This window comes from Bos indicus, chromosome 9 (assembly GCF_029378745.1).
Source record: "Bos indicus isolate NIAB-ARS_2022 breed Sahiwal x Tharparkar chromosome 9, NIAB-ARS_B.indTharparkar_mat_pri_1.0, whole genome shotgun sequence".
NCBI lineage: Eukaryota > Metazoa > Chordata > Mammalia > Artiodactyla > Bovidae > Bos > Bos indicus.
Window position 1 is genome coordinate 73,686,330 of NC_091768.1, and position 24,717 is coordinate 73,711,046.

The 24,717-nt window shown below is 36.9% G+C and overlaps 1 protein-coding gene across 21 annotated transcripts in view; it reads right to left on the bottom strand.

The window, feature by feature from the left end:
* Positions 1-24,717, bottom strand: part of AHI1 (Abelson helper integration site 1) — a 224,636-nt gene that overhangs the window by 157,607 nt on the left and 42,312 nt on the right. For all 21 annotated transcript variants that reach the window (XR_011568502.1, XR_011568503.1, XR_011568506.1 and 18 more), the window contains 6 exons: positions 20,798-20,983; positions 18,984-19,136; positions 12,109-12,241; positions 8,702-8,825; positions 2,914-3,143; positions 1,097-1,203 (listed from right to left, as the gene is read on the bottom strand). Coding sequence is in view for 16 of the 21 variants with exons in the window: in XM_070796218.1 (XP_070652319.1) it covers positions 1,097-1,203; positions 2,914-3,143; positions 8,702-8,825; positions 12,109-12,241; positions 18,984-19,136; positions 20,798-20,983 (933 nt within the window). In the remaining 5 variants the exon portion in view is untranslated. The remainder of the gene's footprint in view (positions 1-1,096; positions 1,204-2,913; positions 3,144-8,701; positions 8,826-12,108; positions 12,242-18,983; positions 19,137-20,797; positions 20,984-24,717) is intronic.

The window sequence follows — 24,717 nt, forward strand, 5'->3', positions numbered from 1 at the left end:
ACTTTTTAATATTTGACTGTCTCAAGTAACCACCAGGTGGCAGATTTCCAAGGTATACTTGCCTTTTGGTTACTACACAGAGGGAAAGAAAACACATGATTTTTAATATAAATAGTAGACTCTGTATTGCAGAATCAAATGACTAGAAATGTTGCCTTTGGAACCTTGCCAATCACTTATCAATATATAAGTAATTAGAAAGTTCTTTGCAAAGTGTATGAAATTGCTACAACATGAGTTTCAAGTCATCATTCATTAATCTGACAGACTAGATAAGAATGACTAAAAATAGAATAGACTGGTTTTTAAATTGATATGACAGACTCAACAGATTTAACTAAAGTTGATGGAAATTCTTTTTCAAGTGTCTTTTTTCAAACAGGGACAACTGCTACAATCTATTATGAAGAACAAGAAAACCAAAGAACACAGGTATAGTGTTTTTATATATATGACAATGTTTATATATATAAACAAGTTTAATGACTTGTTTCGTATTTTTAACTAAAACATACTAAATATACACCAACAAAGCTGCTTGGTATACAAGCCATCTTAAAAACACTCTACTTAAAAAATGAGATTATTCATTTGTTTTGGCCAATTTAGTATATTTCAAATGAAACAATTACTGTGATTAAATGACAGACCTCCTCATATTTATTAATACATAATCTTGATCACATAATCTTGAGAGATAACACTGTTAACAAAACCTTGAGCATGGTGCTTCTAGTGATGCTATTGGACAAAGAAAAAAAAGAATATGAATAGCAGAAGATATAAGTTGTTATGTATAGATGATAACATAACATATACCTCATTTTGCATAAATTTTACCAATGGATCCCTGAATACCAGAGTGCAACTTAAGGCTCAAAAATGTGAAAGGAAAGCCCAACCAAAATGAAGAAAATGTTCATTAAGTCACTATGTTATCAATTAACTATCAGGAAGACATGATAACTGACTTTTGAGGGACTGAGAAAAACTTAATTCCTTTGAAAGGAGTGAACAGCATGTCCTGCATCTTCTAAGTCATGTGATTTTTCCCAATTTTTTCAAATAAATCCCCAAGTATGAGGTGAAACTCTACCTTGTTTATGCTCCAGTGACGCACTGAGTGTTGTGCATCGTTGACTTTGACATACGTGTTCCAAACAACAATCACCCCTGTGCAGTCTCCTGAATACATGTGATGACCTATTCAAAAAAAATTATTTAGGTAAAAATGTTACACAGAAGTTGTTTCAACTATTATGAAATTGGGCAAACATATCCCAATAAGACAAAAAACTGAAGTGCTATTAAAAGGTACTGTAGTTTAAAAAAAGCCCAAATGGCAAACAATCAGATCCCAATTTTCTTCACCTTTTTGAGTTACTTGTGATTTATTTTTTTGTCACCTACCTGAATTTGAAAACAAAATGAAATGAGCATCTCAATTCATGTGTACATGGCTCAAATTCCAAAGCAAAACAATTTTAATTTTCCAATATGATCTGTACTGCTCACTTTTACTAACCTATATAACCCATTTCACATTCCTGGAGAAACACCTATGCTCTAGTATATACTGTTAGAATAATACCTGAGACCTGGTAGGAACTCAATAAATGATTAGGGAATGAATAAAATAATAAGTAACAGGTGTTTCAGTTTAACATCAATTCTGAAAGCCAAACCATCCTACAGTTAATGGGACTTCAAAGGCCATCAGATTTAACTTCATAAACAATTAGGCATATTTTAGAATCCATATGAACAGATGGCTGTTCAGCAACTGTGAATGCAATATTTTACACAAAAGTATTAACATTTAGCATATTCATGGAGAAGGAAATGGCACCCCACTCCAGTACTCTTGCCTGGAAAATCCCATGGATGGAGGAGCCTGGTAGGCTATAATCCATGTGGTCACAGAGTCGGACTCGACTGAGAGATTTCACTTTCACTTTAGCTTATTCAACTGTTGAAATGCTCTGCATGTGAGAATGTTCTTTCTAATTCTAAGCAAAGAAAAATCTGTTTTCTGTAGCTTTGGCTCTATTTCTACCTACTGGAGCAACACAGAAGGACTTCACTTTTTTCACACCTTAACCAAATACCTGAAGAAATTATTCATCTCCCTTTCACAATCTGAGCTACTTTTTCTATGACAAGAGTTTTCAGATGCTTTTCTATCCTTGGTTGACCTTTCCTGAAGGGGTTCCTGCTTATAAACATCCTTATGGTTGAACTGAGTACATTAGAAATATTATTTTGACACGATCCCATACTAATTGTTTACAGCTATACAAACCTAATGTCTGAAATAACAGAAAAGTTGACTATTTAATAGATACAACAAATTTTAGTCTTTCAGCTGATAAAATAATTATATTTTATATCCTTAAAACACCATTTATAATACTTGTATTCTAAGATTAAATCTTAAATAATTGCAAACTTCTCTTCCATAAACATGTGTTTATATACTTAAAAAAATCTTGTTGCCACATTTAAAATACATATTTTCAACATTGTTCTGGGATCTTTCCCCCTATCTTCCTCAATTTTATCATTTACAGAAAAGAGTCCTTTAAGAAAACTACTAAGGGAAGAATCACCAATCCAATGAAATATATTCATAAATTTGGAACAGGACTGGTTGTTACAGCAAAGATTAGTTGAATCAAAATGCTTGGAAATATACTGACTTTAAAATTCACTAACAACTACTGCCGTGCCAAATTTATGACCAGGTCTATCATATGATCTGCACAAACAATCTAAATATGCACAAACATATTTAATTTTATCTAATACACAAAGTCCCTCTCAAGCTGAAATAATTATTATCCTAGTGAAACAGAATTTTTAAAAAATTCTTCACGTAACTAGCCTTCAATTTGAATATAATTTCAGACGTACCTTCAATATCAAAACATAGAGAGTTGATGAAACTCTTGTGAGTGTCAAACTGTCGGATCAATACGGCAGGATCCTGTCTCATATCAACTTCCCATATACGTATCACAGAATCATAGCATCCTGTCACCACCAGCTCTCTTACAACTGGGTGGAATTTAGCCGTGTAAACAAAAGAAGGATGAGGTAAAACTCTGAAAGTATTTGTATTGTTTATTTCATTTTTCCATATCCTGGAAAAGGATGAAAATGTTACCTATTGCTTCTGAAAGGCAGACGTTTCTCTAAGAACCGATTTAGGCAATGGACCTTATGAGTAAGCAAATGATAACAACCAATGGTAAATTTTATAACAATAAAAATAATCTGATCTGATCACATTATTGGATGACCAGACTTCTTTACATTTTGACAAAGCTATTTCTTACAGTTATTTTCAAGCATTATATTAATTTATCTACTAATTGCAACCTATACTGCAAAATGAAAAACTGTACTTGCATATGTCTCTATTTTTTTTAAACCTATTCTTGACATTGATTAAACACAATGCATAGTTGGTAAAATATTGCATCTAATAAAATATAAGTAAAAAATAAAATAGAGGAAGAAATTTCAATGATTTCCCATTTAGGTTGTGTATATTGCTTTTCCAAAGTCCTTACAGTTGAAGACTTAATAGGGTACTCCATTAACTTTTTATTTGTAATTTCAAAGCATAATTAACATAAAGAAGGGAAAGAGACACATGTACCCCAATGTTCATTGCAGCACTGTTTATAATAGCCAGGACATGGAAGCAACCTAGATGTCCATCAGCAGATGAATGGATAAGAAAGCTGTGGTACATATACACAATGGAGTATTACTCAGCCATTAAAAAGAATACATTTGAATCAGTTCTAATGAGGTGGATGAAACTGGAGCCTATTATACAGAGTGAAGTAAGCCAGAAGGAAAAACATAAATACAGTATACTAACGCATATATATGGAATTTAGAAAGATGGTAACAATAACCCGGTGTACGAGACAGCAAAAGAGACACTGATGTATAGAACAGTCTTATGGACTCTGTGGGAGAGGGAGAGGGTGGGAAGATTTGGGAGAATGGCATTGAAACATGTAAAATATCATGTAAGAAACGAGTTGCCAGTCCAGGTTCGATGCACGATACTGGATGCTTGGGGCTAGTGCACTGGGACGACCCAGAGGGATGGTATGGGGAGGGAGGAGGGAGGAGGGTTCAGGATGGGGAACACATGTATACCTGTGGCGGATTCATTTTGATATTTGGCAAAACTAATACAATTATGTAAAGTTTAAAAATAAAATGAAATTAGAAAAAAAAAAAAAAAGATCTCAAAGACTTAGAAGCCACTTTCAAATTACTATATAAGTACTTGAACAAAATAACATTAAAATAGTTACAATATTTTATAGGAAACAGGTTATCTAACATTGAGTACTCACTTTTTTATACTCTTATCTCTTCCTTTATATAACAGGTGATTTAAAAGAAAATTATATTGTTATTGCGATAGTCTTGACAACAGTAAACCCCAAGAGTTAAACTATCAGGTTAGTACTGGAGTGGGTTGCCATTGCCTTCTCTGAAGTCAATGTGCAAAAACAGGCAAAATCTAGGAACAAACAGGTGCTTTATGAGTGTGAAGCACTCAATTCTTAAAAACTTAGGTTATCAGAATTAGAAGAATTTATTTTTTAACATGGGGATTTATAGTTCATCCTTTTTATTACTATCTAAGAAATGAAGCAACTTAAGTTTTTTTCAAAATTAACTATAGAAGAAAAATTACAGTTGCTACTCAAGAATAACATTCTATAAGCTTTCTCAGCAGCTGCTTAAAAATACAGGATATGATCTTCAACTACTAAGAATCCAAACTAGTAATGAAGGAAGTGAAAGGCTGTTTTCAAGTAAAAGTAAAACACACGTGTCACTGCATAAACATTTTTACCATCGTGAAACTTTCAGTGAACTCATGTAACATGAGATACAGTACTTAGTGGAAAAAAAAATCACTCATTTTGAGGGAATATTAAGGAGAATGCTGAAAGTAAAACTTCTGTTGCCTGCTAATAAATCTTAGCAGCAGCATCTGAAATGCTATAGAACAAGAAGAAATGACAAGTGTATTGTAAAAAGAGCTCAATATAATTTCAATAGACATAATATTTTAACATAAGAATGAAGCTTTTTATATAAATGCTGAACTGGTATCAGTGATGGCTTTAGTCATGCAAGCAATGGGAGAATCTAAGATCAAAAGAAATGTATTACTGGGTTTGTGGGGAGAAAAAACTCAGACTGATCATAGCAGAGAACATTTATACTCAAATCTGTAAAGACTAGATGAACATACAAAAAATTATTTGAATTTGGAAAGAAAAGAATATACCGAAGTTAAAACAGTAGGTGTGAAGAGAGGATGGAGTGAGAACACATTGGTATATTTGGGAGCCATTACACATGGACAGTACTCTTGCTTGGAGAATCCCATGGAGGGAGGAGCCTGGTAGGCTACAGTCCATGGGGTCGCAAAGAGTCGGACACGACTGAGCGACTTCACCCACCCCACCCACCCACACATGGACAAGTTTTTCTGATTATATTGGGACTGCTGCTCTTTTTTTTTTCTCCTCAAATTTTACTGAAGGTAACTAAAGACGGAGATTTAGATTAAACCCATTTAGCAGAGAGCTAACCAGTGGAAAACAGTTACTCAAAAGATGCTAACAATAACAGGTGATGGTGACCTCAATGGAAGACAGAAGACCTGGCCAAAAACCCAACTTCTTGCCACTTGGGAGCATTAGCAACTCTGGTTCAAAGGACTTTAGTTCATTCACTGCAAGCATTCCTTATCTCTTTCAAAATCTCACTATCTTTTTATTTCCAGCCACAATGATTCTCTTTTCACTCAATTAATCCTTCACAGTAGTATTTTTAGGATGCAAACAGTCCTAAATTAGGATCAACCCCAAAGCTACACAAAGTAAAAAGTATACTTTATACAACATATGTTGTGTGAGGAAATCCAAGTTGACTTCAAAAAATGGTAAAATCTAAAAAAAAAAAAAAAAGGTAAAATCTGAGCTGGGTCTTCAATGATGACTATGAGCCCACCTTGGCTTACCACGGCACTTAAATGTTTGTTGGGTGAATGAGTTGGGCAGGAAAGGGAGGAGAAGCGCAGGAAGCATAGGGAGAGTCGATAAGGTAACAGGGAGATGCCAAAGAAGATGAGATGTTAAGGGCGTTTCAGAAGTTTGTGTGAGTGAGGCAGAGGGTACTATGGGAAGTGCACAGGAAAAAATGGGAGGTCAGTGAGGGCCATGTCTGTCATGCTGTGCTAAGGAACCAGAACATTTTTCAAACGGCAGTGGCAATCAAAGATTTTTTAAAGTCAGGACATTATGAAAGATGGTTTTGGAAAGAATTTTAGCATAGCAGGGGTGGAGGAGCTAGAGGGGGAACACTGGCAAAGCTTAAGCAGCAACAGTTGAAGCAAAAAGATAACAAGGGCTTGAATTAAGGCAACAGCAGTGAAGACAGAAAGAATGTGACAGAATGTGAGCCTTTTAGGAGGGAAAACTGATACACTTCAGAACTACTTAGATGTGAGAAAGGAAGATGAATAGCACTACTCTGAGTTCCCAGCTTGGGAGGCAGGGTAGATAAGGAGACGCATTTAAAAATTTGGAGATGCAGAGAATGGACTTGTGGCCATGGCGGAGAGGGAAAGAGTAGATCAAGTAGCATCAACATAGATACACTATGTGTAAGATGGCTAGCTGGTGAGAAGCTGCTTTGTAGCACAGGGAGCCCAGTCTGGTGCTGTGTGATGACCTGGAGGGATGGGATGGGGGAGAGGAGGGAAGCTAAGAAAGGAGGGGATGTATGTATAATTGTGGCTGATTTATATGGTGGAAACCAATACAACATAGTAAAATTTTTTAAATATTTAAATTAAAAAAAAGAACAAAACAAAACAAAAACTATATGAAGGTTAAAAACAGAAAACAAAATTTGGTGATTTCAGATTTGGATTTGCGGTACCACTGGGCAATCCAGGTAGAAGTGTGTTAATAGCTGAATTTGAAAAAGAGAAGGAGCTCGAAGTTATTAGCATATAAGTGAAATTCAAAGCTGAAAAAGATAAGAGAGAGCAGGATAAGCACACCAAACCACAGAACACACTGAATAAAGGATCGTGGGGACCCATATCTCTTTGTTAACAGACATGAATAGAGATACACATGGGTAAATTTATGAATGTGTGTGCAAAGTCGCTTCAGTCATGTCCAACTCTTTACGACACTATGGACTGTAGCCTGCCAGGCTCCTTTGTCCATGGGATTTCCCAGGCAAGAATACTGGAGTGGGTTGCCATTCCCTTCCTCAGGGGATCTTCCCCACAAAGGGATTGAACCCACACCCCTTATGTCTCTTGCATTGGCAGGTGGGCTTTTTACCACTTGGGAAGCCCAAATTTATGGATATTAGGTGGTAAACCAGAGAGAAATACATGAATTTCATGTCAGGTTAAATTACACTGTAAATTGAAGGTAGTCACTTAATCAAAGTGGGAAGACTGTATAGAGAACTTAAGAGTGTGCAAAGAACTTGAAGCATGGTAAGATTTGGTTGGATCTGTTGCTAGAGGAATAAGAAAAAAATAGCTAAATAAACACAAGCAAAAGGATTGTTCAGCAGAGATGAGAATTTATGGATTTTACGACTCTCAAATCCATAGTCAAGGTCTTACCAAGGTTGTGCCTTTTTCTCTAGCATAGCTTGGCGTCAGACAGAATGGTTATACTTGAAAGAACAAGAAACCAGATGTGTTATTGAAGATATTGCTAAGAGGGATTAATCGTAGGCTTCTAGTTCTCCGGTGGCTCTGACAGTAAAGAATCTACCTACACTGCAGGAGACCAGGTTTGATTCCTAAGTCGGGAAGATCCCGTGGAGAAGGGCATGGTGACCCACTCTAGTATTCCTACCTGGAGAATCCCATGCACAGAGGAGCCTGGTGGGCTACAGTCCCTAGGGTCACAAAGAGTCAGACACAACTGGGCGACTAACACTACTACTTATTAAATTGGAAGGGGTTAAATTATTTTAAGACTGACATTCTGAAAAATGCAAATATTTGAAAATCTATTACACTCAAAATGCAAGATGCATATTCATTTACTGACCCTACATTATGCATTGAGCAGCACCATGTCTTGGTCTCTGGATCCAGCTAAACAGTACAGATGGAATCCCTGCTATCAACAGCTTGTATTCCAGGAAAAAAAATCTCAGTTATTTAATAACTTCAAAGTATTAATCAAAACTGTACAAAATGACCATTTAAAGACTGAGGATTAGAAACACTGTATATCATATAAATGAAATATATTTAACAGCATGTGTTTAGGAACAAGTTTTCATAACTTATTTAATCAGTGAGTCTGTATGATGCATATTTATGACAGTCCCTTGATAAGAAAGACATAATTGAAGCATAAGGGCAGTTATATCACTTTACATTCTATTTACTCTCTTTGAGGGCATGCAGCATACACAGAGGATCAGACAGTTAGATAGCATCACTGACAATGAACTTGAGTTTTAGCATCCAGGAGTATCCAGGAGACACTGAACGACAGGGAAGCCTGGCATGCTGCAATCCATGCGGTTTCAAAGAGTCAGACACAACTTAGTGACTGAACAACAACAAGCATACATAGCAGTGAGTACTTCTGGAGTTACTAACCTGGCAGTGCCATCAGATGATGCAGTAAGAATGTAACGATCGTCTTTTGACCAGCAAAGATCATAAATGATATTGAGGTGGCCACACAATTCTCTCATGAAACGTCCAGAAGGAATTTCATATACTAATGAAAATATTCCCCAAATTAGTAAGTTCCAGACAGAGGATTCTTAACTTAATAATATAAAAATTCATAGTTTATAATAATTTGTACATAAGGTAAGCACTGTCTATAGAATATTATCACCAAAAACATTTTCAGTATGAAAAAAGGTCAAAATCTACTTAAAAGTAAGATTTCAATTGCTTTAGATACAAGAACTTAAATATCTAAAATTTTATAATATGCTACAATTAACAATTATTCTGATCTCTTTTCAAAGCAATCCTAATAATCTTTGATAATCAACTTATCAAACAGATAACTTTTAAATTATAATTCATTTAAAAGATTCTGTAATTTGGGCTTTTATGAATAAAGTATTATTTTATCTGAAAATCAATCAAATTTCAAGCAAAATTTAACTATTCGAAGCAATGAGAAACTTAAACTCTGCTACTGTGAGAGAAAAATTCTAATTTAATCTGAAAAACAAGGCATTGTGGTATTGTTATGTTATGTATACAGTAAAACTGTCTAACAACACAGATCAATTTCCAAGTCTCTACTTCCACCTAGTGGTAAAACCAACTGCTGTTTAAAATACTATGTACAGAAGAACTTCTGCTATAGCAAAATAAAGACCTTGGAAAACTGCTCCCCCATAAAAGCAACGAGAACACTGGCAAAAATTGTCAAAATTAACTTTTTCAAAATTTTGGGAATTAAAGGCTTATAACAACCTGAGGAGCATTTTACTAAAGAAAAACATATGAACATTGGCAACAACAGTGAGTTCTGTGGTGTTTTAAGTTGTTCTGTTCCCATTCTCCTCTCCCAAGCTCCAGAGTAGCCTTGAAAACCAACAGCCTTGAAACTACAAAGAATAGTAGCCTCGCATCTATGAGATGGGGCAGAAAAGGCCTAAAGACCTCCAAAGACCATCCCCAAGACAAAACTGTTAGACAATTTGGCAGCTTCCTGTAATGCTCCATTCTCAGGGCCTGGCTTTATCTGACCTGGTTCTGAGCATGCTCTGGATGAAGAGTCCTAACCCTGGGGTGCATAAAATAATCAGTAGTGTGGCCCTCTGAGACAGTGAAACCAGGTAGAAGAAGCTGATCAAAGAACGTAAAAGGAAATATTGGGAATGAGATGGCCATAGGTTACTTTGAAAAGCTCCAGTATATTCCAGGGAATTGAGAAGAACACACACGCATCAAAGGCTGTGCACTGAAAGGCCTTGTATCTTACTGTGATTGCCCTGGGGAAGCTCCGCGCAAACAGAAAGTGAAGGCTAAGGTGAAGTTGTAAACTCTCTACTTTAGCACTGGAAACCTACCCCAACACACACACACAGCACCCTTTGGCACTGGCACGGAGACCTGCTTACTCAAGGATATTTAAAAATCCCTCTCTAACCATCAGCTGACTACCAAGCTAGCAAGACAAAAACTCCAGGGGTAGCACCTCACAAGGAATAAAAACTAGGAAAATAACTATACAGATAACAACAACAGATCCCAGGTGGGCAGATGGAGGTGGGTAAGGAAGGGAACCTGATTTCCAGAGTTGCCACATTGTAATATTTAAAATATTCAGTTTTCAAGGGAGACACACACATATACACAAAACAGGAAAGTATGGCCACAAACAGGAAAAAAAAAGCAGTCAACAGAAACTGTCTATGACACCTAGTTAAATACTTTAAATCCTTTCTTAAAAGTATGTTCAAAGAACTAAAGAAAACCACATCTAAAGAACGAAGGTGTGAGAATTATTTCTTACCAATTAATAGATAGAGGTTATAAAAAAAAAGATCAAGTAGAAATTCTAGAGTTGAAAAGTACAATAACTGAAATAATAAACAATTCACTAGAGGGCCTCAACAGCAGATATGAACTGTCAGAATAATCACTAAATGTGAAGACAATTCAATTAAGATTACGTAGTTGGAGGGGCAGAAAGAAAAAAATGAAGGAAAATGAATAAAGGTGTAGAGATCTGTTGCATACCATCAAGTGCACTAACACAGAAATGATGGGAGTCTCAGAAGAAGAGAAGAAACAGAAGGGGGCAGAAATAGCATTTGAAGAAATAAAGAAGAAAAACTTCCCAAGTTTGTGGAAAACATTAATCTGTACATCCTATGAACTGAATGAATTCCAGGCAGATACATCATAATCAAAAACCAAAGACAAAGATTCTTCCTTTTTTAAAAATTTTTTTCAGATTCAAGCAGTAGTTGGTATATCTAAATTCAAGTTTTTCTTAAAGCATGAAGTAACACATATTTATTCTGGAAATGTTAAAAACATACATATCAGAATGAAAATAATTACTTCACTGCCCAGTGCATAGTGGGAAAAAAAAATCACTATTAATACTCTGGGGGTATGTTTTTTTTAGAATCTTTTTTTCCCCAATGCATAGCTTTTAGTGAATGTTAACGATAGCAGAATAGCATAGTCATAATCAAACTACATGATAACTTTGTACATCTAAAGTGAACATTTCACGAGGAGGAATATTTACTTAATAGCTGATAATCAAGCCAATTATGTGTCCTTGCTGAAAAAAAGAGCCAATCAGCCCCGGAATAATAAACTGTGAAGCTGAGGGAAACTCAAAGACAGTGCTTGGGGCAGATGCCTATGAAGAGCTGGCTACTTCCTGCTGAGGTGAGCTGGTTTTCACCATTAAACAAGAAGGGAAAGTATTTCATGCCTCTATGACTAGAAGAGCATGAATACCCACGGAAAAAACATCTCTAATGTTACAGAAATAACTTGTCAACGTGGTTTCTCCATTTTTTAAAGGTACTTTAAGAGTAGGTCTTTGGACTCTGCTGATTTACTATAATTAAAAATCCTCATTGGTATTCCTGAGCCAATTTTTACTGTCTTAGTACATAAGAAATTTGAGGGCTTTCATAACCAAATTCTCACTATTATCAAAGGACTAAAATTGGACTAAAATTCCTCAAGAGATTTATTAATCCTACATGCTGCAAAATTTCTATACTTAAAATAGAAAATACACAAAGAGTACCTCTTGAATATTTTAAAAAATTTATTATCCTTCATTTAATCATTCTCATTATTATCCTTCGTTTAATCATTCTCATTTTTATTCCTGGACATATACTGTATAGTGTAAATTATTAAAAAAGAATTGTGACTTTACTTGAGGAAATCTATTTTAATTCAGTAGTATGGGTGGATGACAAATTAAGATTTCAATGAATTTAAAAAAAAAATCCTCTCATAGTCTAATATTAGACTAAACAGATAGGATCATTACTCACAAATAATTGGATATCCATCCCGGCTGGCACAGGCTGCTGCTAATATTCTTCCATTGTGGGAGAAAGCAAGACAAAAGCATCCTCGCTCTCCTGCATTTAGTGAGAAGAGGTGCTTGTTTGGGATACGGCAGGCCTGTAAAACATACATTTTACAAATACAGATGAAGAAACATTAAATATGAAAGCTAGTTGTTAATTTCAATTATTGCAGCTGGTGCCATTTCTGGTTTTTTGAAAGGTCCCTTTACTGTGAGGCAGAGGAGGAGGAAAGCAAGTAAGCAGAATGATGGAAAAGCATAGTAAATTACTTCACTTTCAAAGCAGACAACCAGTTTTAATTCTCCATAAAATTGAGTGAATTTATACCCCATGCCTAACTAGCACTATTCACCTAAAAGATGAACGCAAAATTTCAAGATCTGATACTCTAAAGCTGTCACTACCAGAAAGAATGAAGGGATGGAGCCAAAGCAAAAACAATACCCAGCTGTGGATATGACTGGTGATAGAAGCAAGGTCCGATGCTGTAAAGAGCAATATTGCATAGGAACCTGGAATGTCAGGTCCATGAATCAAGGCAAATTGGAAGTGGTCAAACAAGAAATGGCAAGAGTGAATGTCGACATTCTAGGAAGCAGCAAACTAAAATGGACTGGAATGGGTGAATTTAACTCAGATGACCATTGTATCTACTACTGTGGGCAGGAATCCCTCAGAAGAAATGGAGTAGCCATCATGGTCAACAAGAGAGTCTGAAATGCAGTACTTGGATGCAATCTCAAAAATGACAGAATGATCTCTGTTCGTTTCCAAGGCAAACCATTCAATATCACAGTAATCCAAGTCTATGCCCCAACCAGTAACGCTGAAGAAGCTGAGGTTGAATGGTTCTATGAAGACCTACAAGACCTTTTAGAACTAACACCCAAAAAAGCTGTCCTTTTCATTATAGGGGACTGGAATGCAAAAGTAGGAAATCAAGAAACACCTGGAGTAACAGGCAAATTTGGCCTTGGAATACGGAATGAAGCAGGGCAAAGACTAACAGAGTTTTGCCAAGAAAATGCACTGGTCATAACAAACACTCTCTTCCAACAATACAATAGAAGACTCTATACATGGACATCACCAGATGGTCAACACCGAAATCAGACTGATTATATTCTTTGCAGCCAAAGATGGAGAAGCTCTATACAGTCAGCAACAACAAGACCAGGAGCTGACTGTGGCTCAGATCATGAACTCCTTATTGCCAAATTCAGACTGAAATTGAAGAAAGTAGGGAAAACCACTAGACCATTCAGGTATGACCTAAATCAAATCCCTTATGATTATACAGTGGAAGTGAGAAATAGATTTAAGGGCCTAGATCTGATAGATAGAATGCCTGATGAACTATGGATGGAGGTTCGTGACACTGTACAGGAGACAGGGATCAAGACCATGCCCAAGGAAAAGAAATGCAAAAAAGCAAAATGGCTGTCTGGGGAGGCCTTACAAATAGCTGTGAAAAGAAGAGAAGCGAAGAGCAAAGGAGAAAAGGAAAGATATAAACATCTGAATGCAGAGTTCCAAAGAATAGCAAGAAGAGATAAGAAAGCCTTCCTCAGGGATCAATGCAAAGAAATAGAGGAAAACAACAGAATGGGAAAGACTAGGGATCTCTTCAAGAAAATTAGAGATACCAAAGGAACATTTCATGCAAAGATGAGCTCGATAAAGGACAGAAATGGTATGGACCTAACAGAAGCAGAAGATATTAAGAAGAGATGGCAAGAATACACAGAAGAACTGTACAAAAAAGATCTTCACGACCCAGATAATCATGATGGTGTGATCACTGACCTAGAGCCAGATATCCTGGAATGTGAAGTCAAGTGGGCCTTAGAAAGCATCACTACGAACAAAGCTAGTGGAGGTGATGGAATTCCAGTTGAGCTATTCCAAATTCTGAAAGATGATGCTGTGAAAGTGCTGCACTCAATATGCCAGCAAATGTGGAAAACTCAGCAGTGGCCATAGGTCTGGAAAAGGTCAGTTTTCATTCCAATCCCAAAGAAAGGCAATGCCAAAGAATGCTCAAACTACCACACAATTGCACTCATTTCACACGCTAGTAAAGTAATGCTCAAAATTCTCCAAGCCAGGCTTCAGCAATATGTGAACCGCGAACTTCCTGATGTTCAAGCTGGTTTTAGAAAAGGCAGAGGAACCAGAGATCAAATTGCCAACATCCGCTGGATCATGGAAAAAGCAAGAGAGTTGCAGAAAAGCATCTATTTCTGCTTTATTGACTATGCCAAAGCCTTTGATTGTGTGGATCACAATAAGTTGTGGAAAATTCTGAAAGAGATGGGAATACCAGACCACCTGATCTGCCTCTTGAGAAATTTGTATGCAGGTCAGGAAGCAACAGTTAGAATTGGACATGGAACAACAGACTGGTTCCAAATAGGAAAAGGAGTTCGTCAAGGCTGTATGTTGTCACCCTGTTTATTTAACTTCTATGCAGAGTACATCATGAGAAACGCTGGACTGGAAGAAACACAAACAGGAATCAAGATTGCCGGGAGAAATATCAATAACCTCAGATATGCAGATGACACCACCCTTATGGCAGAAAGTGAAGAGGAACTCAAAAGCCTCTTGATGAAAGTGAAAGTGGAGAGTGAAAAAGCTGGCTTTAAGCTCAACATTCAGAAAACGAAGATCATGGCATCTGGTCCCACCACTTCATGGGAAATAGATGGGGAAACAGTGGAAACAGTGTCAGAATTCATTTTTCTGGGCTCCAAAATCACTACAGATGGTGACTGCAGCCATGAAATTAAAAGATGCTTACTCCTTGGAAGGAAAGTTATGACCAACCTAGATAGCATATTCAAAAGCAGAGACATTACTTTGCCAACAAAGGTCCGTCTAGTCAAGGCTATGGTTTTTCCTGTGGTCATGTATGGATGTGAGAGTTGGACTGTGAAGAAGGCTGAGTGCCAAAGAATTGATGTTTTTGAACTGTGGTGTTGGAGAAGACTCTTGAGAGTCCCTTGGACTGCAAGGAGATCCAACCAGTCCATTCTGAAGGAGGTCAGCCCTGGGATTTCTTTGAAAGGAATGATGCTAAAGCTGAAACTCCAGTACTTTGGCCACCTCATGCAAAGAGTTGACTTATTGGAAAAGACTCTGATGCTGCGAGGGATTGGGGGCAGGAGGAGAAGGGGACGACAGAGGATGAGATGGCTGGATGGCATCACTGACTCGATGGACGTGAGTCTGGGTGAACTCCGGGAGTTGGTGATGGACAGGGACGCCTGGTGCTGCGATTCATGGGGTCGCAAAGAGTCGGACACGATTGATCTGATCTGATCTGATACCCCATGCCTAACTAGCACTATTCACCTAAAAGATGAACACAAAATTTCAAGATCTGATACTCTAAAGCTGTCACTACCAGATTATTTTCATATAGTCACAAAAGGGAATATGTGTCACGCCCTTCTTTCATGACAGCAACTAATAAGTGATTTTTGTGGAACCATAAACTTGTCCTGAGTCTACAGATGACATACAGACCAAGCTGAAGTCCAGGATGTATAAATATTCATTCTTTCTTTTTTCTCTTAAATAACCATCATTTGTAAAGCCTTCCAAAATGCATTTTTGGAGTAAATCAATCACTTCCTATTGATTTCTCATTCACTATTTTTATTAAAATTCCTTCATCATTTTTATGTTTTAATTCCTTATTACCAGATGAAACCAAAACTTTTTGAGGACTGATATGTATCGTAGAAAATACTACTTGCTTTTACTTGTCCTAATTCTACTTCTTTAAAACTTTGGTGAGCCTTAGTTCCTGTATTTCTTTCTTATTATTCAAAATGTATATTTGGCCCTTATGATATGCCATGAATGTGGTACTTTTATTACAAACATCTTTTTATATATTCATCATGAGCTTCCCAGGAGGTTCAGTGATAAGGAATCTGCCCGCTAGTGCAGGAGACACAGGAGACGCAGGCCCAATCCCTGGGTTGGGAAGATGGCCTGGAGTTAGGAAATAGCTTCCCACTCCAATATTCTTGCCTGGAAAATCCCATGGACAGAGAAATGTGGCGGGCTACAGTCCATGGGATGGCAAAGAGTCAAACACTACTGAGTGACTGAGTGCACACGCACACATATTCATCACAGCAAACCTGTGAGTAACTACTAGTACTATATAGAGCTATTAAGTATTATTCAGAGGGTTAAGCCCAGCTCAGTCAAAGACTATTGACTCAAGGACCTGCTTTCTGGACAGGAACCAGGTTCTCACAAGTAGCATCACAATTTAGCAGCAATATGAAGAGGCAGAATTATGAGCAGCTACTAGAAAGGTGAAAAATTCAACAGACATCTATTAGATATCAATAATGTACCCAATACCATCTTTCCATCCAGATGATTTAGAAAAGGGAGAGGAGGATAAAAAGAGGTCAAAAATTGAAGGAAAAGTTAGCAGGTTTCATAATCACTTACTGCTGCTCGTAGAGGAGGAGGTGTAGTTAAGGAAAACTGTGCCTCATCACTAAAGCCAAAACACTAAAGGCACCACCATTTAACTTGCATTCCCAGAGTAAGACGCTATACTCAGAAGCAGCACCTGATGAACATTTAATAACAGCAACAAAGGGCCTCAACACCCTCAACTCTCCACTTCTTTACTACTTTGTCAGTCACTCAGTCACACTAGGTCTTTTCTCCTTTCGTATTCATGTCGCATTTCTCCCTTTTGCCACCAGCATCCCAAGGTTGGCTCCTTCTCACCTCACACATCAGTGACTGCAATGGCCACCTTCCTCTCATTCTGATGTATCCTATTTCAAGGTCCACTACATGCCATTGCCAGCACTGGGACAAATTGTTAATTTGTCCTAAAATACAATTGTTATCACACTTCCTTCTCACCTGAAACCTCCCACTTTTCCTCAGCCCCACACAATCAAATATTAGGCTACCCACCACTTGAGCCACTTCAGAGTGTGGGCCTACTCTGTCATCACCACTCGACCTCTTACACAAACTCGGATTTCCCGCCCACCAAGCTCTGAGTGTCTGAGGAATACAACAGGTGCTTCCCCATTTATTTTTAACATTGCCCCAGTATGAACTACTCTTCCCTGTCCTCTTCACTCACTCCTAACTGGACCACTCTAAAGTTTGTCATCGGCTCCACCAACCTGTTGAATGAACCCTTCTTCCACCACTCCAGATCACCACTTACGTATCAGAAATCCTCAAACTGCTTTCATTTCAGGGTGTTTTACAGTCTTAAAATTTTTTTGAGGATCCCCAAATGTGGCTATATCTACAGATATTTATCATATTAGAAATTAAAACTGAGAAATTAAAAAACCATTTGTTAATCATTTAAAAAATAACAGAGCAAGTCCATTAAATGTTAACATAATTTCTTTTCATGAAAGATTTCATAAAATGGAACTGCTCTATATTTTTGCTAATCTTTTCAATATCTGGCTTAATAAATGGTAGCTGGATTTGCTTAATAAAAGCAAAACTGCTTCTGCATTCACCCTCTTGTGATATCAGATATCATTTAGCCTCTGGAAAACTCCAGTGCGAGAGAATGAAAGTCTTGTGAGAGAATGAAAGTTAAAAAGACAGATTAAATCATTACAGAATCATTAGAATTATTATGATCTTATTCTGAAAATAGACTAACTTCAGCAGATCCCTTGAAAGGGTCTGAGGACTCCCAACAGTGCCTAAATCACACTTTTGAGAACTGCTCATCTAAACAATTATTTCTATATCTATATTTCCTTAAGAGTTCTTTGCAGAATACCTGTTAGTGAACAGCACAGTAAGTCCCATGTTCCCAACTGATGTGAAAGGTCCCCAAGGACACAGTCTAAGTATTATTCTCTCCATATTATTATGTGTAAAGTGTTTAAAAGTGACTTTAAGATGTATCTGTAAAATTGGCCTCAAAAAGAAAATTAAATATGATGCAAAACAGAACATGAAAAAGTCTAGGAAAATAGTCACTCTTATGTATATACTGAGTCTATAAAATGAACCACTCCACTCTTTACGGAAACAAATACGACTGGCAAAACTTCACCAGTAATGCTTCTTGCCACCGCAAAATATGATAGCCAAGTACAAAAAAATTTTAGTGAAAACTTAAATACTGCTCAACTTCTGGTAAAAGGATATACATATACCTGTCTCTATCAAAATGTGATTCAGGAAGAAGCCAGGGACTGAGAATTTCATGAATCTAAAAACTGTCGATTTATGGCCTGAACTGTGTCCCCCCACATTCCTCTGCTGAAGCCCTAAGCCCAATACCTCAGAATGTAACAGTATTTGGATACAAGGTCTTTACAGAGCAGATTAAGCTAAAACGAGGTTGCTAGGGTGAGCCGTAGTCTAATAAGAAGATGAGACACCAGGGATATACATGTACAGAGAAAAGACCACAAAGAAGCAGCACGATGGCAGCCATCTGCCAGCCAAGGAGAAAGGCCTCAGCATAAACCAGCCTGCCAACCCTTAATCTGGGACTTCCAGCCTCCAGAATTACGAGAAAATACATTTCTATTGATTAAGCCAACCTGTCTGTGATCTTTCTTATGGCAGCTCTGGCAAACTAATAAAATTCTCCATAACCCCAAAGAACTTAAGATAATATCTGTATGTACCCGCTAGGCACTCTATTATTATTTACCAAATGAATGAATAGGCAGACAAGATCATGGCTAAAAACAAGGATAACCTGAAAGCTTTAAGTAGCAAGCTATTTACCCTAGGAGCTGACGGCGCATTTTAAAATAAATATCTAAATGAATCCAGTGTCAGTGAACACTTACCTGCCCAGGCAACCGTTTCCACTTCACCACTTCCTTTGAATCTTCTAATCCAGGCTCCATGTCCACTAAACTTGGCTCATGGTGTCGCTCACAGTATACTGGTTTACCCTTTTCTTCCTGAAGAGCCATCATAGAACGGTAAGATGGCTTTACCTAAGTACGTACAGAAAATGAGAGAATGTATGTCTCATGCTAATCTTTTTCTCTTTTCTAGCATATATGGCTTTTAAAATATTGAAACAAACAGTATAATATGAAAATGTTTCAAAATGTAATCCAGAAAAAATTCTACTTTTATTTGTACACTATTTAAATAAAATAAAATGAATGGGCTTCCCTGATAGCTCAGTTGGTAAAGAATCCGCCTGCAATGCAGAAGACCCTGGTTCGATTCTTGGGTTGGGAAGATCTGCTGGAGAAGGGATAGGCTACCCACTCCAGTAATCTTGGGCTTCCCCTGTGGCTCAGCTGGTTAAGAATCCACCTGCAATGTGGGAGACCTGGGTTCGATCCCTGGGTTGGGAAGATCCCCTGGAGAAGGGAGAGGCTACCCACTCCAGTATTCTAGCTTGGAGAATTCCATGGGCTGTATACTCCATGGATTCACAAAGAGTTGGAGATAACAAAACAACTTTCACTATCACTTTAAATAAAACGAAAGTTGCTTGAAATTAGTCTTAAACCTAAAAGCCTTAAAAGAGGGAAAGGCTAAAACAGAACTCCAACGAAATAGTTTTAGTCACTCTGTCCCTTTGTTTCTACCTCTTCACCAATATCTACCAGATGTTATATTATAGCTCTGGCATTGCACTATGGAATCTCTGGCTTTAAGATCATAACATAAAGACCTAATGTTTTTAAATCCTCCATTTCTTAAAATAGATTTAATTCCATTCAAACCAATGAAAACCAACACTGTGGTCACAGTTTATATCAATACAGAATATGCAGAATGGCCTGAAATGTTTTGTATCAATGAGACAAAAGCAAAAGTTTCACCTCATTTTAGGACAAATGTTTGCTAAGATACTCATAAGTTTAATCTATATACAACAGAAGTAGAAATATTACTTGTTGATTATTTGAATAATAATTCAAATAATCTGCAAGCTATGATCTAAAAACCTGCAAGCTATGATCTAAAAATCTGCAAGCTATGATCTAAATGTAGCCCAATGACATTTTTGCAAATAAAGTTTTATTCAAACACATCCAAAACCATCTGTTTGGTTATCATCTACATATGTGTATGTAGCTACTTTCACTTTAGGTTGAGTAGCTGCGACAGAGACTGCATAGCCTGCAAAGCCGAAACTATTTACTGTCTGGTCCTGTTTGTCAATTTCCACATTAAGTCATCTGTGTGCAATGCAGGAGCCCCGGGTTAGATTCCTGGGTTGGGAAGATCCCCTGGAGAAGGAAATGGCAACCCACTCCACTGTTCTTGCCTGGAGAACCCCATGGACAGACGTGCCTGGCGGGCTACAGTCCATGGGGTCACAAGAGTCAGACACAACTTAGTGACTAAACCACCACCACACATTAAGTCATTCTTTTATCTTTAATATTTAAAGATTAGCATTTTTTTTTAAATCTTAAAATTGAAATCGATATTTAGGACTTAAAATTCATTAAAATGTCTTTTAAGTATCAGCTATTACAGGCTTAATATATAATCTCTGAAGTTTCCTTTCTACTTCAGATATCTATTAAAATAATTCTAAAGTTTTTATCTGTATAGAAATAGAAACCATCACCCACCCTTTAATCTCAACAACAGAAAATATATATTTTTGCATGTGCTATTAACTTACACATTCTGGAACTTTCAATCCTCTTACAGTTACATACAGCGTTGATGGATAATGATTTCTTGGACATTTTGACCACCACTCAAAAACCTCAACGACATTTGACTGGGATCGAGGCTTAGTAGGTGGGTAATACAGTTGCAAGCGAAGTTTTGAATTGATGTTTACATTTCCATTGGCTCCTAGAAGCTTAAAATGAGAATTCAAATGAAACGTTACTTTCACTGAAAAGATGCCCAATAAACCAACAGTAGACAGTCAAAAATTCATTTTAAAAAGATTAATATGGCATGCTGAAGCTCCTCAGATTTGTAAAGCAAAGAACACTGACACAGTTGGTTAAGCACAGTTTCAGATCATTTTGACAAGGTAACCCAAATGACATCCTAAGAGCTGTCTTTCCCCCTATACAATACAACTTCAGACCATTGGTAAAGCATTAGCATTACTGTGGCAGGTGTCACTTTGTACAAACAAGGTGATCAACATACATCTGTTTGTAACAATACTGATAAAGATTAAAATGCATATTATTTAAACACAGAAACAAATTTCCCATTTGTTCAACATCAGTATTTTTACTGGTAAAATTTCATGGTTAAACTTTCAAAAAGTCAAAATTATTCTAAAAGAGAGCTCCATATTATGTTTTTAAAATGTTTTGGTTCACCTTCTTAAAAAGGTCTATTCAATTTAAAAAACTATTAAGGCAACATACGTTTAAGCTAAATAAGTGGACATTCTTAGGAGAAAAATTATCTCACCAACTCAAAATTAGGTTCTCTTTCACTAGACTGTGACCGTTAAGTAGAAAATACCTCTGTTAACCTTTGTGTCCTTTACAAATTAGTAGAGACAGCTGAGAGCTTCTGCAGCAGTTCAGGCAGAACATGGAGGTGACAAACTGGAAGAGTAGGAAGGGACAGAGCACAGGGAACATTTAATAACTGTTACTGATCGTGCAACTTGGAAAGTAAACGGGGAAGAGCCAAGAAAGATGCTTAACGTAGCGCATCCAACAGAACTTTCTGTGATGACAGACATGCTCTCAACTTGTGCCATGCAAGACAGTATCCACTAGTCACTATGGCTGTCGAGCACTTGAAGTGGGGCTAGGGCAACTGTGGAAATCAAATTTTAATTACATTTAATTTTAGCTCATTAATTTGAATTCAAACAGCCACATATGACTTGTAGCTACCAAAACAGATAAGGCAGCTCTAAGGTGGTAAACCTGGGAGACTGGGCAGATGGCGGTGCTACCAAATGAGCCAGCAGATAGGGAAGATGCAAGAGATTTAGGGAGGATGTTCAGTTTGGGGGAGTCATAGCTATGGGTCACCCAAGCTGAAATGTCTGAATTTTAAAGCATAAGCAGGAAAAGCGGGTCTAAGAAAAGTGGATTACAGATGAAATCATGAGCAGGATTGATATTAAAGAGACAGGTGGAAGACCAGGAAGGAAACCGAAGGAACGTGATAAGGAAATCAGGAAAAAATGGTGTCAAGAAAAACCAAGGTATCAAGAGCTTCAAAACCATGGTATTACACACATAAGCATGACTGGTAAAAGAACTAGAAAATGTTCAATAATTTGGCAAATAGAAGCTTTATTAGCTGAGGCAAAACCCAGATTTGCACTGCGTTCAGGAAGAAGGTATCAATAAAGAAACAAAAGTTAGCAAAAATACAACTCATCTTTTCCCTACCCCTGTAGAAGAGGATGTAAAGTCAACGGAGGTTGTAAGCTGAGGGGTGACATTATGAAATAGAGGGATAAAAAAATAGTTTCAAACTCAGCAATTGAGATGTTTAGTCATTAAATATTAAGCACTGATGATTCCTTTCATAAACTGTACTATCTGCCTAAAGCTTATCATAAGGCAATAATATCATTTTTAGAAGGTTATTTATTCCCCAGATTCTAAATCATACTTTCCATAAGTTGTTTTAATATTCACTAACCAATTTAGTTTATACAAGTATGCTGCTTAGTATGAGTAAACAACTAAGATTCAGCCAAATCCTGCCATTATGATTACAAACCATAGAATGTGAAGCGTGAATAAATAAGGTTTTATTATTTTGTAGTTTAACAGATTAGTCATATACATGTGCTTAAAGAATCAAGAGCGCCTCTACCTGAGAATTAGGATAAAGTCTCACTTATATCTGGACAAAGTTCTTTGGGGTTCATTTGGATCACTATGATAACTTCACAATTACCTAGGACATTCCTAGAACCAATGGTACAGGTATTAAAACATGTGCATTGTAATCTGATTCATGTTATTTTCTCAAAGATGAGTTTTTTTTAGTCAGTTTCCATATATTTATTAATTCCCTCAGTAGATACTCATGGAGCACTTTCTGTGTGCCATTCATGTGCATGGAATGATATTATAGAGAATTTCAAGAGTAATATATTAAATGCAAAGAGATTTGGTAATGTACAGACTAAAATATGTTCAACAAATTGGCCCAAAAGAATTGCCAGTGACTTGAAAACTTACAGTCTAATGAAAGATATATATGTTTACAACAGAGGACGCACATACAATAATGTACCCTTTACTTCTGATTGCATGAATAAATAAATAAAAATTTGTATAACACTTAAAAGATAAAATGTTGTGAAATACATCGTTTCCCAAGTGCAACTGACAGTAAATAGGGCAGTTCTGCACAGACCGTAGCATAAAAGTAATGAAAGCAGTTTCTTATTACACCACAAGGTGGCAATGTTCATTCACTCTGTGAATGTGACCCTTTTTGGTCTTTTGTTTTTATTTATTTATTTGATTTAGTATGAGATGGGGTCTAGAAAAAGGTATAAGAGGTTATAGAAGGGAGATTTTAGAAGGTACAATGGACAGCGGGATTCTAAAACCACTCTAGAATTAATGACTTCCTCACCACAGTCAATCTGCTGCCATTCAGCAAGCAGACTGCACCTCTTCTAAAGCCTCTAAACTTCAGCATGGACTAGATGTCTCATCTGGGTTTTCACAGCGTCTGCTCCATAGCACACAATCATACGGGCAATACGTTTACATAGAAACTGAACTGGAGGGCCAGGACAATGTCTAATTTATCTACAAATACCCTATATTTAAAAGAGTGCCTGGCAATTCACAGACACTTAGTAAATATTTGTTGAATGAATGGATGCACAAATGGAAAAATTTTATAAGATAATACACAACAGGTTAATTACTCAAGACTTCTTACAACTCAAATTTATGTTCAAAGTCAGAAATAAAAAAATTATGAAATTAAAATTTACCCTTTTAAAACATCAATCTATCCATATGTTTCATCTCTGTTGAAACATCCTTGTCAAAGATACCATCATTTTATACCTAGACTACAGCAAGAAGTTTCTACTTTGATTTCCAGTATCTACATTTCTGACCTCTCTAATTCATTCTCTACCCAGCAAAGTAAGCTTTATAAAAAATAAATCAGATTATTTCACCCTTTTGTTTAAAATCATTAAATGGCTTCCCATTACTCTTTAAAGTCTATAATGGTGGCTAGTTGCTATAATGGCTTGGGCTCGAAGACCTTGTGTAACCAAGGCCCCGTCTACCTCAGCAAGCTCTCCAGGCACCGTTTTCTCCCTCAGTCTCTGTCCTTCATTCTCAGTGGCCTTCTTTCGGTTATCGAGGTATTCCTTGCTCCTTACAACATCAGGGTCTTTGCATACTCTGCACCCAACCGAGAACTCTCTCTTTCTCATTCCTGCCATCCAGCTCATGATCAGGTTCAATGTCCTTTCTGTAGGAGACCTTTACCTGATACCACAGATGCTTTCATCATCTTGATAGTATTCATAAAAATTATAATAAATGCTAAGCTTTATGATCAACTGTTTTATGCCTGTTTTTCTTGCTAGAATATGAAGGCCATGAGGTCAAGGAG